Source organism: Rhinolophus sinicus, linkage group LG05 (assembly GCF_036562045.2).
Source record: "Rhinolophus sinicus isolate RSC01 linkage group LG05, ASM3656204v1, whole genome shotgun sequence".
Classification (NCBI taxonomy): Eukaryota; Metazoa; Chordata; class Mammalia; order Chiroptera; family Rhinolophidae; genus Rhinolophus; species Rhinolophus sinicus.
This window is the reverse complement of record NC_133755.1, coordinates 20,644,088-20,657,137: the sequence shown is the minus strand read 5'-3', so window position 1 is coordinate 20,657,137 and position 13,050 is coordinate 20,644,088. Positions and strand designations below refer to the sequence as shown.

The window sequence follows — 13,050 nt, the reverse complement described above, 5'->3', positions numbered from 1 at the left end:
TTCCTCTCCTCTGGAGCCCCTCCCACAGGCTCCCTTTCCCCTAAAACCATCTGGCCCACCCTTCCTCACTAAAGTCTCTAGCCTTATTGTCATCTTGGTAATGGTGGTAACAGCAGCCACTGGTCACTAAGTCCCCTCGTGTGCCGACACCTCAGCTCGTGCTCTCCATTGGGGAGGCAGGAAGCCAGCATTATGCCCATTGTACAGCTGAGGAAATTGAGGCTTGGGGATACTACATCAAGGCCTGCTGTCACTCAGCTACCACTTCCTGGCCTTATGACCTTGGGCAGGTAACTAACTATATCTATAAAGATGGCGATAAAAGTGTATTCGGTGTTTCAAGTCCCATCACATTTCCCACAATAAACTTTCCTCTTAGCAATGTCTCAGACATTAGCCTGGGACATTTGGGGGGCATTGTAATATAACATAATGTGGAGGCCTCAGGCCCCCGAAACTTCCCTAACATTATGTTTAGGTTCTTGGGGGCACTTCAGCTGCTGCCCTCAGACTCATCCCTTTCAGCTCTAAGATATAGTTCTCCTTCTCTTCCAGCTGCTCCTCAATCTCTTTATAATAGTAATAATGATACTTTATAATAGTAATTAATAATAGTAATAATAATAATGACATAATAGGCTGAACTTTAAGTCTGCAGAACCCCTCACTTCAGTTGGGGCCCCATCTAGGGCCTGTGAAGTTGGGGTGCACATGGTGAACGGAGGCCCAGAGCCACGGGCTAGGAAGCACAGGAGCCAGGACTCAGGTTTCTGACTTCCTTGATGGAAGAGGGGCAGCTAGGGGTGCTGTGCCCAGTCCCTCTGTCCACCAGCCAGACGGAGAGCTGCCCCCAGGGCCCTGGTACACTCTGGGAGGGGATTGGGGCCCACCAACACCATACTTTACAGAAGGAACCCATGAAGTACCAGACTACATACCAAGCTCTGCTGGGAGCTTTGCTGAGAGAGGTGTGGACCTATTCCTGCCTCTTAGGAACTTGCGATGCGAGCCAGGCCCCCAGCTCAGACCCAGGCGTGGTGCAGGAGAACAGCAGAATGGGGGCCCGAGAGCCACATGTGAACCGATGGATGTTTACAGCATCAGCAGGCTGGGTGGAAGTGAGTTTTAGGGGCAGAGGCCAGGAAGAAAACTTCTAGAAACTTCCATGGCTGGGTATCATTTGCTTTGGGATGATTCTGTACCTCCTTCCACTCCATACCCTGTTGCACAAATAAGTCACTAGCCACGGAGAAGGGACTGAATGAGGAGCACTTCCTACGTCACTTAGCCATCGATGAAAGGATCTTCTCCAAGGATCTTTCGTCTTTCACATTCTAGAATTCTGACGGCCTTGTGCCAGGCTCTCAAAAGGGAAAGATGCTTGAGGAACTGGAGAGGACTGTTTCTCTCCTCCCTCCTGCACAGCACTTGGCCAGGCCTTCACCTCTCTGTCCATATCTGCCCAAGCCCTCTGGCCCCGGGCTCCTGAGTTAGCTGGGGGGCTGCAGGCTGGAAAGGTGCACATGGGGGCACTTAGAACCCTGCAGAGACATGATGGGGGGAGTGATGGGAGGATGGAGAGAGATTCACAACGTAGATGAATTAGGTGACTCTTCTCACTAAAGGAGAGAGAAAACAAGCCCCAAAGAATGGTTTATCTTTGGTGTTACAGTGGGCCCCTGTGTATGTGTGAGTCCCAGGGCTGTCCCCTTCCTCTTGGGGCGGCTTTTGGCCCTACACCTTCCATGGGGGCTCTAGAGCCTTCACAGTTGGTCGTTTATATCCAGAGTCTCCTTAGTGTTGCTTTTTTGTCAAGTCCGAGACTTAGAGGAGCAGTTCCTCAGGTTAAAGTGGTTCATAAATTGGACTCTGGGGCCAGATTTGCCTTCTCTGCCCTGACTACCTGTGTGACCCTGGGCAAGCTCCTTTACCTCTCTGCCTCAGTTTCCATTTCTGCAAAACAAGGACTAATGGTAATAACCACTTCAACTTCGCATGATTGTGGAGAAGAGCACATTAGTTCAGATATGTAGAGGCCTTAAAGCAGTGCCTAGCACCAAGTACGCCTGTACAGGTGACAACAGGTGTATGACGTACCTCCAGCCAGCTAGGCAGCAGTGTTCTAACGTAGTCTCAAACTTGAGGAGGCCTCAGAATCACCCGGATGGCTTGTTAAAAGAGTTTCTTGGGCCTCATCCTCAGATATTCTAACTCAGTGAGTCTGGAGTGGGGCCCCAAAATGTGCATTTCTAACCAGTCCCCTGGTGACATTGATGCTACTGGCTCCAGGATCACACTTTGGGAACCAATGTCATTATTATCAATACCCAGATTCTGAGAGCAGCCGCTGTGTGCCAGGCACGATGCTAACAGCCTTTCATGCTGCTGAGAAAGTTATGGAGCTGAGGACTCAGTACTTCCTGAAGCTGTCCAGCTGGTAAATGGAGGATGAACAGATAGAGAGCCTCAAACCAAGTCAGTCTGGCTGCAAGAATGAGTCAGCTCCTCAACCAAAGTTGGGTCTTCATTCAACTGGTACTTATGGAACGTTTGACAACCCCTGCCTGCATATTGCACCGTGGAGTTCACAAAGCAATTTCAAATACATTTTCTCATTTCACACGCACAAAAGCTTGTGAAGTAGGTCAAGTATTAATATCGTCTGCCTTTACAAGGAAAATGTAATTACAGATGGAAAAGCAGGCGGCCTGGCATCTTGTTCAGGATTGCACAGCTCGTAGGTGGTGGAGGCCCCCTGGCCTCCCTCACTGCCCACAGTGCTATGCTCGCTGGGTGCTCCGTGTGGGCCCCTCGGTTAGGGCAGCAGGTAGAAAGCAGAAGGTATAGACACTGCCTGCACAATCCTCCTCTGGCAGAGAGGTGAGCTGTGGACAGGAGACTCAGTTCTAGAATAATTCCCAGGCAGAGTGTGGCCTGGATGTGCCACTGAATGGAGCCTTCATTCCCATGCGGAGGCTGTGGAAGGAAACAGCCATGGGGGGGTGTGGGGGCAGAGCCCCAGAAAGAAGTTTCCAGGCTCTCGGCCTCACATAGACAGGTGCTGGCTCAGGTAGTAAATGGCCATCAACTGTGATTGGATGGCCATCAGCTGTGGCTAGTTGGCCGTCAGCTGTAACCAGTGAGCCATTGGCCACTAATATAACTGCTGTGGCTATGCTAGCAGAGAGAGAGAAGGGAAGGAGAAGAGAAGAATGGAGGCTAGCAAGAAGATGGCGGCTGGGCTGGCAAGTGTGGATGGCGGTTTGCGGACAGTGTGGATCCAGCCTCTAGTGAGAGTATAGTGCCGCCAGCGAGAATATAGTGGTATGACTCCCCCATCTATGGCTCCGTGGGTGTTCCTTTTTGGCCTCACCATATCCTGCGTTCTTGTATGGGGAGCGGGAGCAGAGACCCTGCAGGCCTCCCTGCACGACAAATGGCGCAGCAAGCAGGGTGTCCCGCATGACAGGGGGAGAGGTGGCGTGGGGAGTGAACCCAGGAAAAAGTATATGCTAAGTTGCGCCCTGGGCAAAGGGAGGGAGGCTTTGCAGTGGAGGGGTTGGTGAGGGGTTGGTGAGGAGGGGAAGAAATGGTTAGAGCAAAGGAGGAACTGGGGTCTGGGTGGGGGGAATGGTGATGGAGAATGCAGAAGGGAGGGCCTGGGAGACAGGCCTCCTGGGCTGGCCTTGACCTTTCTACTACTCTGATCACCCCAGGAGCCCAGAGCACCTGCCCAGCTCAGGCCCTTGCAGCCCAGAGCCACTTTTAAGGAGCCCCCGCCATCACTCCAATTGCTCTGATTAGAGGAGCAAAACAAGCCAGGTGCTACCAGGAAATGGTCTAATTAGCACTTCCTGCTGACGATTCCTTTCTTTCTTTTCTTTTTTAAACCCTGGACATTTTTTATTCGCTAATCATCTCTCAGTTCAACCAGCGCAGAGCCACACGCGATTTACCTTTTGATGTTCGCAGAAGAGAACTCTTGAATTTCAAAAAGCCGGCAGGGATTTGGGGAATGGCAAGCAGAAGCTGCCGCCCGTAATCAAACCTCATTAGAGGGTATTCTTCAAGCAGGTTTTCCCCTCTCCTTCTGCCTCCCTCTCCCCGTCCCTTTCTGATTGAAGGGCTGCTTGGTGCGTTTGTGTGTGTTTTCTATGGGAAGATCACGGTGATATGGGAAGATCTCCTCCCACCGCTTCCTGCCCCTCCTGGTCTCTACATCCCAACAACTGGGCTTAGGGCTTGATGTTGGGGCTCCTCCCTCCACCTTACACCCGTTGCCATGGTGAGAATTAAGGCTTCATAAATAAAGGTAGCTCCAGGCAAGGTTTTGCTCCTAGAGAGTCTGCGCAACCTGCTTAGAAAGATGGCCCACCAGAAGTGGCTCAGAATGGTTCACCTGAGAGGAGAGACGCACATAACGTCGCCGTCAGCACCATCTGAACCCCTTCCCCTGTACACGTGGGGCTCTGGGCATCCCAGGGTGGGTAGTGTGGCCCAGGAATGTTTCTGAGGAACCACGTAGTTTGGGGGCATTCAGGAGAAGCGGGATCCAGCCCTCTCAGTCAGGCCTGGCACCCAGTGTGAACTCCGAAACCCAGCCTTGCCCTGGGGATATAGATCCAAGGCACAGGAGGGTAAATGAAGTCAATTCAGAAATCATGAATGATGCACAAAATAGTAATACAGTGGTACCTCGGTTTTCAAACGTAATCTGTTCCAAAAGACCGTTCGAGTTCTGCAACGTTCGAAAACCCGAGGCACGGTTTCCCCATAGAAAGTAATGCAAAATGGGTTAATCCGTTCCAGACCTTTTAAAATCAACCCCTAAAACCACAAATTTAGGGTGAATTTTACTATCTAATGATACCATAGATCCATAAAATTTATGGCGTTTGTAAACCGAAATGTTTGTCAACGGAGACGTTCGAAAACCAAGGTACTACTGTAATTGCTACTACACTCCGTCATTTAGTGCCAGACATCCTACTAAATGCGTTAGATACATTTTCACCTTTAATTCTCCCAACAGCCCCGTCAAGTATGTGCTGCGGTTATTATCCCCACGCATGGAGCAGTAAAGTAACTTGCCCAAGATTACAGTTTGTAGTAAGTAGCTGCCAGACCACAAGCTTCTGGAAGGCAGAACTCATATCTTTATCACATACCCAGTGCCAAGCACATAGTAGGTGTGTACTAAATATCCCTGGAGGGGGTGGTGATGGGCCAGGGTGCTGTGCTGGACTCTGGCAATACAGAGGTAACTTGACAAGGTTATGACCTGCGTCTGGGGATGTGAGCATCTGGAGGAGCCGGCAAGAGCAACCCTCGGAGTCAGGCAGCAGTGAAAGCCGCAGGAAGCTTCGGATACACACTGCTGAGGGATCCCAGAGGAGGAAGCAATTAATTCTCACTAAGTGGATTGGAAAGCTGTTACAGAGAAAGTGACATTTGAACTGGTCCTTGTGGCAGAGGACAGGCATTTTCAGCCGTGGCGGCTGTAGGGGAACAGGCTGTTGGTTATGAATGAGCGGGATGTCTCCAGATAATGGCCCTGGGTGTGAAGAGGCTGGGAACGGAAGGCTGGCTCCAGGTTGTGAAAAGCCTTGAAGAGCATGCTGAGGTTTGGGGTGTAGGGAGTGGGAAGCCACTGATGGGGGTTTTGTCAAAGTATTTATTTGCATCCGTGAGGAGAGTCACACAATCAGACCAGATCTGTGCTTCTGAAAGCTCACTCTGGAGGCCACAGGAGGTCTGCCTGGGCAGGCTGAGGCTACTGTAATAAACCAAACAAAAGAGGTTGGAGCAGGTATAAGAGGTGAAAGCGATTTGAGTGACATTTTCGAGTTGAACTACCCAGTCTTGGTCGCTGACTTGGTGTGGGGTTTCAGGGCAAGGGAGGGCCATTGAAGGTGACTCCTGTATTTCTTGAGAGTGCTAGGTGGTCGGTGGTGGCATTCACTAAGAGAAAGCAGAGTCCGATGGCAGTGGCTCACAGGTGGGCAGCGTGACTGGACAAGCCCTTGGGCTGCTCAGTTTTCATTCCTCTGATGCAATGGTGTCTATTTAATACTCGATTTAATACCTGTATTTGCCATTAGAAGTCATAATGACCTTTCCTTTTTCTACCTCACAGCGTATTGAACCGCACCCCTATGAACCTGATTCAGGAAATTATATTAGTGGATGACTTCAGCAATGACCGTAAGTAACATCGCTCCCTTGCTCTGTAGACGGAAATGTCTGTTCCAGCTCCTGGGTAACAGGCAGAGGCGAGCCCATGGTTCTCCAGGATGGAGGAAAGCCTAGGTTTGTAGCAGAAATGGAGATTTTGAGTGTCCATGTGGGGCTAAAGAAGGAAATAAACTTTACCTTTTTAAAACAATTTCTTGGGTTCTCTGCTGTGAGTCTTTAAGGCCCTACGCAGGTGAATTTAGTAGATTCTTGACTGGGTTGGTGTGTGTATGTGTGTGTTACTGCCCCCTAACCTAGCTTCCGGGACACGGGAAGGGAACTGAACCTTCAAAGGATTGACCCTGGGACCCAGAGCCCGAAAACAATTGTATCACTAGAGATTCTTGGCTGGGAGGCTGTGATGATCTGCTCACTGAGGCTGAAGATAACCGTGGGAGAAGTGGGTAGGCTCTGTCTTTGGGATCATGGGTGGGACATCTCATCACCTGCCCATGACACAATGAGCAGCTGCCTTCCAACCCTGCCACCCACTCATCTTCATCCTATCAAAGACTCTGGGTCCCACCCCCATTCACACTCCAAATCCACTTTCCCCCAGAAAAGCATGCAAGCGTTTTCAGACATCTGTGTGTTCAGTTTGACAAGTACAATAATTGTAGAAGCATTGTTAGACTTCAAGTATTAATAGTGCCGACACCTCTTCTGAGAGCCATCATGCCAGCAACCAGGTGCAGTTCCAGGTAGTCAGCCACACCCAGACAGAGGCGCTGCTTCCCAGTGACGAACCAGGGGAAGCAGGCAAGGGCCACTGGGGACAACTCCAAGTCTGTCCCCACCAGTGCTGATGCTGGAGGCTGGACAGAGGAGCCACTACCACGTTGGGATCTGCTGTAGCAAGACTGGAAACTCACATTTGTGGCACAGCCTCAGAGCCTTGGAAGTAATGCCTGGGTTGTGCCCCAGGTCCAGGATAATAAGATCGGACACTGAGGTCCTGAAACTCAGTGATCTGATCTCTCTTTCCTAGTGAGGAAGGGGTTGGAGGTGGGGAGGCACTTGTCCTGCTGGGAGGTGGCTGGCACTGAGACTGGTGAAGAGAATGCTGCCAGGTTCATTTAGAAGCCGAGTGGCCTGCTGGTTAGAGCAGACTCTGGAGCCAGACTGCTTGGCTTCAAATCCTAGACCTGTCACCTACTCTTACTAGTTAAGTGCCTTGGGCAAATCATTAACCTTGATGTGCTTTGGTTTCCTTGACTATAAAATAGAGATAATAATGATAGATATGGTTTATCTAATATAAGGATTTAACTATGTTAACATATTCAAAATGCTTAGAACAGCACTTGGCCCCGAGAAAGCCTCTGTGAATCTTTTCTGTTACTCTGTAGAGTCCAGAGCCAAGCAGAGAGGCTAAGGTTGGTAAAGCGATAAAGCACAGCCAGAATGGTGGGGTCATGATATGGAGTTTAGAGCCAACAGATGGCGAGCCAAAAAAGAGCCGGGGCAGCAGACAAGCTAGAGGACGACCCTGGGCAAAGGTCCAAAATAGCCCCATGTCCATCCTGGAACATTTCCCTGCGTGATGGAGAGCAGGACTAGCTCTGTGTGATGGCAGACACTCTGGATGGAACCCTTCACAAATAAGGTTTCCTGTATTAACAGTCCATGGTCGGAAAGGAAACTCCAAAATTCATGTCGTCCACTCTCCGGCCTCCCAGCAGTTTTTACCAGACCCCACTAAAATGGATAAGACTCTTATCTCATGCTTTGAATGTTGTGTAGAAAAGGAGAGCTGTCCCCAGGTGACAATGCCAAGAATTCCCATCTGGAAGTGTTTTCTAGCAAGTACCACTGTGTGACGGACTTGCTCCAAAGAGGCCCCCTTGAGCCATTTTGCACAGACGGGGCCACATTGTATACTGACAGCCATGTTTAGTCTGCCCCTTCCAAAGGTCATAAGCTCCCTGGAGTCAGGACAGGGCTCTGCAGTCAGGGGTGGGGACAAGGCTGCCTTACCTACTCTTCAGGTTCACCTCCATCCCCAGGTGCTCACTTCACATAACCTTTTGTCTTTGCAGCTGGTGACTGCAAAGAGCTCATCAAGTTGCCCAAGGTGAAATGCTTACGCAATAACCAGCGGCAAGGTAGGTCTGTGCAGCTAGGCTGGACCTGGGGGTGTGAGGGGGACTGGTATTGTATGTGTGCATGTTTGGGGGTGTGCAGGGAATGTTGTGTGACTCCACCATGGGCTTCCTAGAGGATGGAGTGACAAGGGCACCCTCTTGCCGTTTGTCCCCACTGCAGGTCTGGTCCGGTCTCGGATCCGGGGTGCTGATGTTGCCCAGGGCACCACTCTGACTTTCCTCGACAGCCACTGTGAGGTGAACAGGGATTGGCTCCAGCCGCTGCTGCACAGGGTCAAAGAGGTGAGCTAGGCTAACCGAGGAGCAGCGGGATTCCATGCCCCCACTTTCTCCAGGCTCTCTCAAACTTAGTACTTCACAGAGGCCCCCAGTTCCTCTGGGAGGTGGATGGGACAGATTGGTATCCCTATCTTATAGATGGGGAAACTGAGGTAGAGCAGCCTTCCCAGGGACACACAGCAGCTGGCAGTTGTGGAGCAAGGCCCAGGGCCTATTCTTTGTATCACACTGTCACCCATAGCAGGCCTGCCGGCAGGGCTGCCAGCAGCTGGGACATGTCACACACAGCTTCCCAGGCAAGAGAACTAACTGTCCAGAACTATTTCTCCCAGACAATAGAAGGTTCCAGAAAGGGAGCCCCAATGTGTGCCTTCTGTGAAAAGAAGGCAGCAGAATTAACCAGGCCTTGTCACCCAATCTGTGGGTCTTACCTCCGCCTACATGTCTCCCTCACCCAATGGCCAAGGCAGGTAGGTTAGATGCTGAGATCCAAATTCTTTGCCTCTGCCCTTAAATTATTCTAGAATTCTGTATGTTTCCTCTCTCCATGTCTCAGTTATTTCTCTTAAAAGTGAAAAAAAAAATTTTTTAATTTCCCGTCATTATTTTATATTCCCAAAAATCCCCTGATCCCCCCCACCCTGATCTACAGAAGGTCCTATATGTTGTTGGTGCCAGCCTCAATGATTAGCATTTGTGCTGTTCATTTTCTCCCTGAGTTCTTGAGTCCTACGGCTGTTCTGTGAAGTATGAGGTTGGGTAGTTTTCACAGACCCATTTCACAGATGAGGACACAGTCTCAGGGGGGAATTATATAACTTGGGCTGATATTCCCTAGCTGGTCCCACCAACACCAGAACCCTCACTGTTGCCTCAACACTGTCTTCTTTGTGCTTGGTTATTTCCTTCCCACTCTTTGTGGTAGCCACCGACCCCTGCCTGAGAAATGATGGTGTTGAGAGGATGAAAGAACTGGAATGTGTAAACTGCCCAGAGAGGGCTAGGAAATCTTTACCAACTGTATTCATTCCCATGAGAGAACCTCGGCGGGTGTACAAAGTTCTCTCATGTGGGCCAAGATGTGAGAACCCATCTCACGACTGCTTTCAGTGAAGTTGGCAAGGCTCATATACTGAGTGCTGTCTAGAAAAACCCCCTCTCCCCTCTTTTTGACATAATCCAGGCATAAGGTCTGGATTTAGGAGTAGGTTATGAACAGACCACTAATTTGAGGGGTTTTGCCTGGCTCTGGAGGCCCTTCCAATCCTCCCCTCCCTCTGGGCTCAGTCTGCAGCCCCAGCCCCACCTCCTCAGTCTCGGCTCTGGCAAAACGGCTGCTCCTTTTCCCTGAATGTGCCCCACATTCCCACTGCTCCACCTCTGACCAAGCGCTTCCCTCCCTGGATGCCCTTTCCCTTCTCTCTGCAAACCCCCCTGCTCTTCAGGGCCTTGCCAACATCTCCCCTCTTCCAGGAAGCCTTTCTGATTGCCTGGATAGCTGGGATCACTCTTGGCAAGAATTGCCCACTTGGCCCTGCAGTTCCCTTTTCTAGATTTAGTTCTCTGTCTCCCCTAAGAGACTACAATCCATTGGGGGCACCAGTCTCTGTGTGGTCATCCTGCCTGTGGTAGAGAAGGTGCTCAGTGTTCAGAAATGATAATAAGAAACCAGATGCAATGGGGGAGGTGATAAGGTTGCAATAGGAGGAAAGCCAGCTCACTTCCTGGCTGTAAATTAACAGACATTTACTGAGCACCTATTTTGGGTAGCGTTATAAGTGGGGGAGATCCCATCTTAGGCACACACCCTGCTTGGTTCATCAACCTGGAAGCACTCCCCTGTGTTTAGGTTTGTTATAGAGGTATGACTGCAGGGGTGATTTACTACGTAGGCACAGTTGATTAAACATTGGCCCCTGGTGACTGAATTCTATCTCCAATGTCTCTCTTCTCCCTGCAGTGGGGTTAGGGGAGCTTGTAGGGGGAGGTGAAGGAGGCAGAGGTTGGGGGTTGAAACTTCCAGCCCTCTAATCACTGTTTGGTTCCTTTGACAACCAGCCCCCATCCTCCTAGAGTCCCTCATTAGCATAAACTCAGGTAAGTGAAAGGGGTTTAGGAATAACAAGAAATTGCTGCTCTGACCCCATTCACTCAGGAAACTACAAGGGTTTCAGTAGCTCTGTTCCATGAACCAGGAACAAAAGTTAAATATATATTTCTTAATATATCACAGCCTCACAGTATATACCACATTTTGTTTATCTAGTCATCTGCTGATGGGCATTTGGGTTGTTTCCACCTTTTTACTATTGTGAATAGTGTTGCTACAAACATTCATGTACAAGTTGTTTGAGTGCCTGCTTCCAATTCTTTGGGGTATGTACCAAGGGGTGGAATTGCTGGGTCATGAGGCGATTCAGTGTTTGACCTATAGGAACCTCCAGGCTGATCTATGTGTCCCGGCAGGATGTGTGAAGAGGGCTTTGCTGTCCACAGACAGCCTTAATGAACCTGCCAGGCCCTTTCCATTCCCGGCCTTGGAGTCCATCTCAGAAACCCCCTCTGAAAAAATGTTCTTGTTTCTGTGTCAGTGGCCAGCCTTACCTGCAAGTCAGGGTCAGCCTTCATTTCTTCCTTCCTGCCTGTGAGCACTGCCTGCCCAAGATTGAGCTCAGCCTCGCAGGCCAAGCTCACCGTCCCCATCACTGTCTGAACTAAAGCTTTCAGAGCAGACGGCTGGTCAGACAGAGCTCCACTCTGCACCTACAGAAGTTGTCACCAGACCCGGACTCTTGGCGACTGAAGGGTTTCACTGAGACATCCCTTTCAGGATAAGGAGTGTGAGCGAGTGTCCGCCAGTGTTTCCAAGTGTCTTTGTACGTGTCTCATCTCAGAGTAAAACATGATTTGATCTTCTGAGTGGAAGTGGAAATTTTAAGCTGTAATTCGGGTTGGGGATTTTCAAAAATAGAAAGAGATAAAAAAGAGGCTGGGCTTGAGCTGTCAGAAGCTGTCCCCGGCTGATATTTTCCACATGGAAAATCTCCTCAATTTCCCTTCTTTCCCCTTCAATTACATGATGATACTTGAAACAAGCACCACGTTAATTTTTTTTTTTTTTTTTTTTACTCAGGCTTCTTTTTTATCTCCCTTATCTACATATTTCTTTACTAGAAAAAAAGATTTTAAGAAATTTCAATCTCTGTAGCATTTGGTAAATTGATATAAATAATGGCTTACATATGCTTCAAAGGCCTTTCATATGCTTTCCTCTCTTGTTTCTTCCAAGAGCCCTGTTAGGAAGGCAGAATAGTTTTGCAAATACTAATTTGTTCTCACTTCATAGATGAAGAAACAGACTTCCTCAGTGTGTGCTGATTTGCTTAAGGTCAACGTATTCTAGATGGCAGAACCAGAATAGAAACCCAGGTCTCCTATTACAGCATCACTTCCTTGAGGACCCCCTCCTGTACCCCCGCCACCTCGCTCCAGGCTAGCTTAGAGTATCCATCATAAAACTCTCCTCACCTGTTTAGCACCTTCCCTAGACTGTGAGGTCTTACTCATCTTTGTAGCTGCCACAATTCCTAAACCACAGTAGGTGCTCAGTAATGCCAGTTGACAAAATGAGTGAATGCTAGTCTCTAGGAGTTTTTTGATTGCCCATTCACAAGTGGTTTTCAGTATATGAATGGGTGGAGAAATGAGAGGTATGACTGCAGGGGTGATTGATGGCCATTGGCTCCCAGTGGGGTGGGGGTGGGGGTGTGCAGCTTGGGCTTGGATTTGTGTGGGGGAGAGGAGAAGAGGAAGTCTGCTAGGGATTCCCCAGCTGCCTGCCAGACCTACCTGCAGACCTAGCCTTAAAGATACAGCCTCCTGGGGCATGTAGTTAGGGACCTGTGACAGGTCTGCCTATCTTTATGGAGAGTCCCCCCAGTCCTGAGCCTACAGGGGGAGAGGCCATCTTGCTGAGCTGTAATTGATCCACCTGTTTTGTTGCCAGCCATTGACACGGTGTCCTCAGGGGCAATTAATAGGTGGCCTCTTAGCCAATGCCGACTGAACACCTGCTGCCCGCTAACTCTGGGCTGAGGGATACAACAATGGAGCAGATACTGACCCCCATTCCCAGGGTCACTCAGAGAGATTGTGTTCTAGCTTTGATGGGTCATTTAGACAGTCTCCTGCAGCCTCTTCTCAAGGTTATGGCTCTACACAGCCCGTAACCCCAAACAGCTCTCACTGCCTATCTGGTCTCCATGACTCCAAGGAGATGCTGTCACTGAGTTGTGACTGAAATAATAGAAGGACAGAAACCCTCAGAACTTATAGGGAAAGTGTACCACAGCCTGTCACAGGCCTGGAGGCAGAGAGCCCATCCGTGGCTTCTGGGGAAACCTATGGATGAGGTAAGCAACCAGCATTTTAT

At 49.7% G+C, this 13,050-nt stretch overlaps 1 protein-coding gene across 4 annotated transcripts in view; it reads left to right on the top strand.

Moving 5' to 3' along the window:
* GALNT14 (polypeptide N-acetylgalactosaminyltransferase 14) overlaps positions 1–13,050 on the top strand; it is a 187,531-nt gene that overhangs the window by 141,237 nt on the left and 33,244 nt on the right. For all 4 annotated transcript variants that reach the window (XM_074331853.1, XM_019735395.2, XM_019735396.2 and 1 more), the window contains 3 exons: positions 6,137–6,204; positions 8,274–8,339; positions 8,500–8,621. In XM_074331853.1, the coding sequence (XP_074187954.1) occupies positions 6,137–6,204; positions 8,274–8,339; positions 8,500–8,621 (256 nt within the window). The remainder of the gene's footprint in view (positions 1–6,136; positions 6,205–8,273; positions 8,340–8,499; positions 8,622–13,050) is intronic.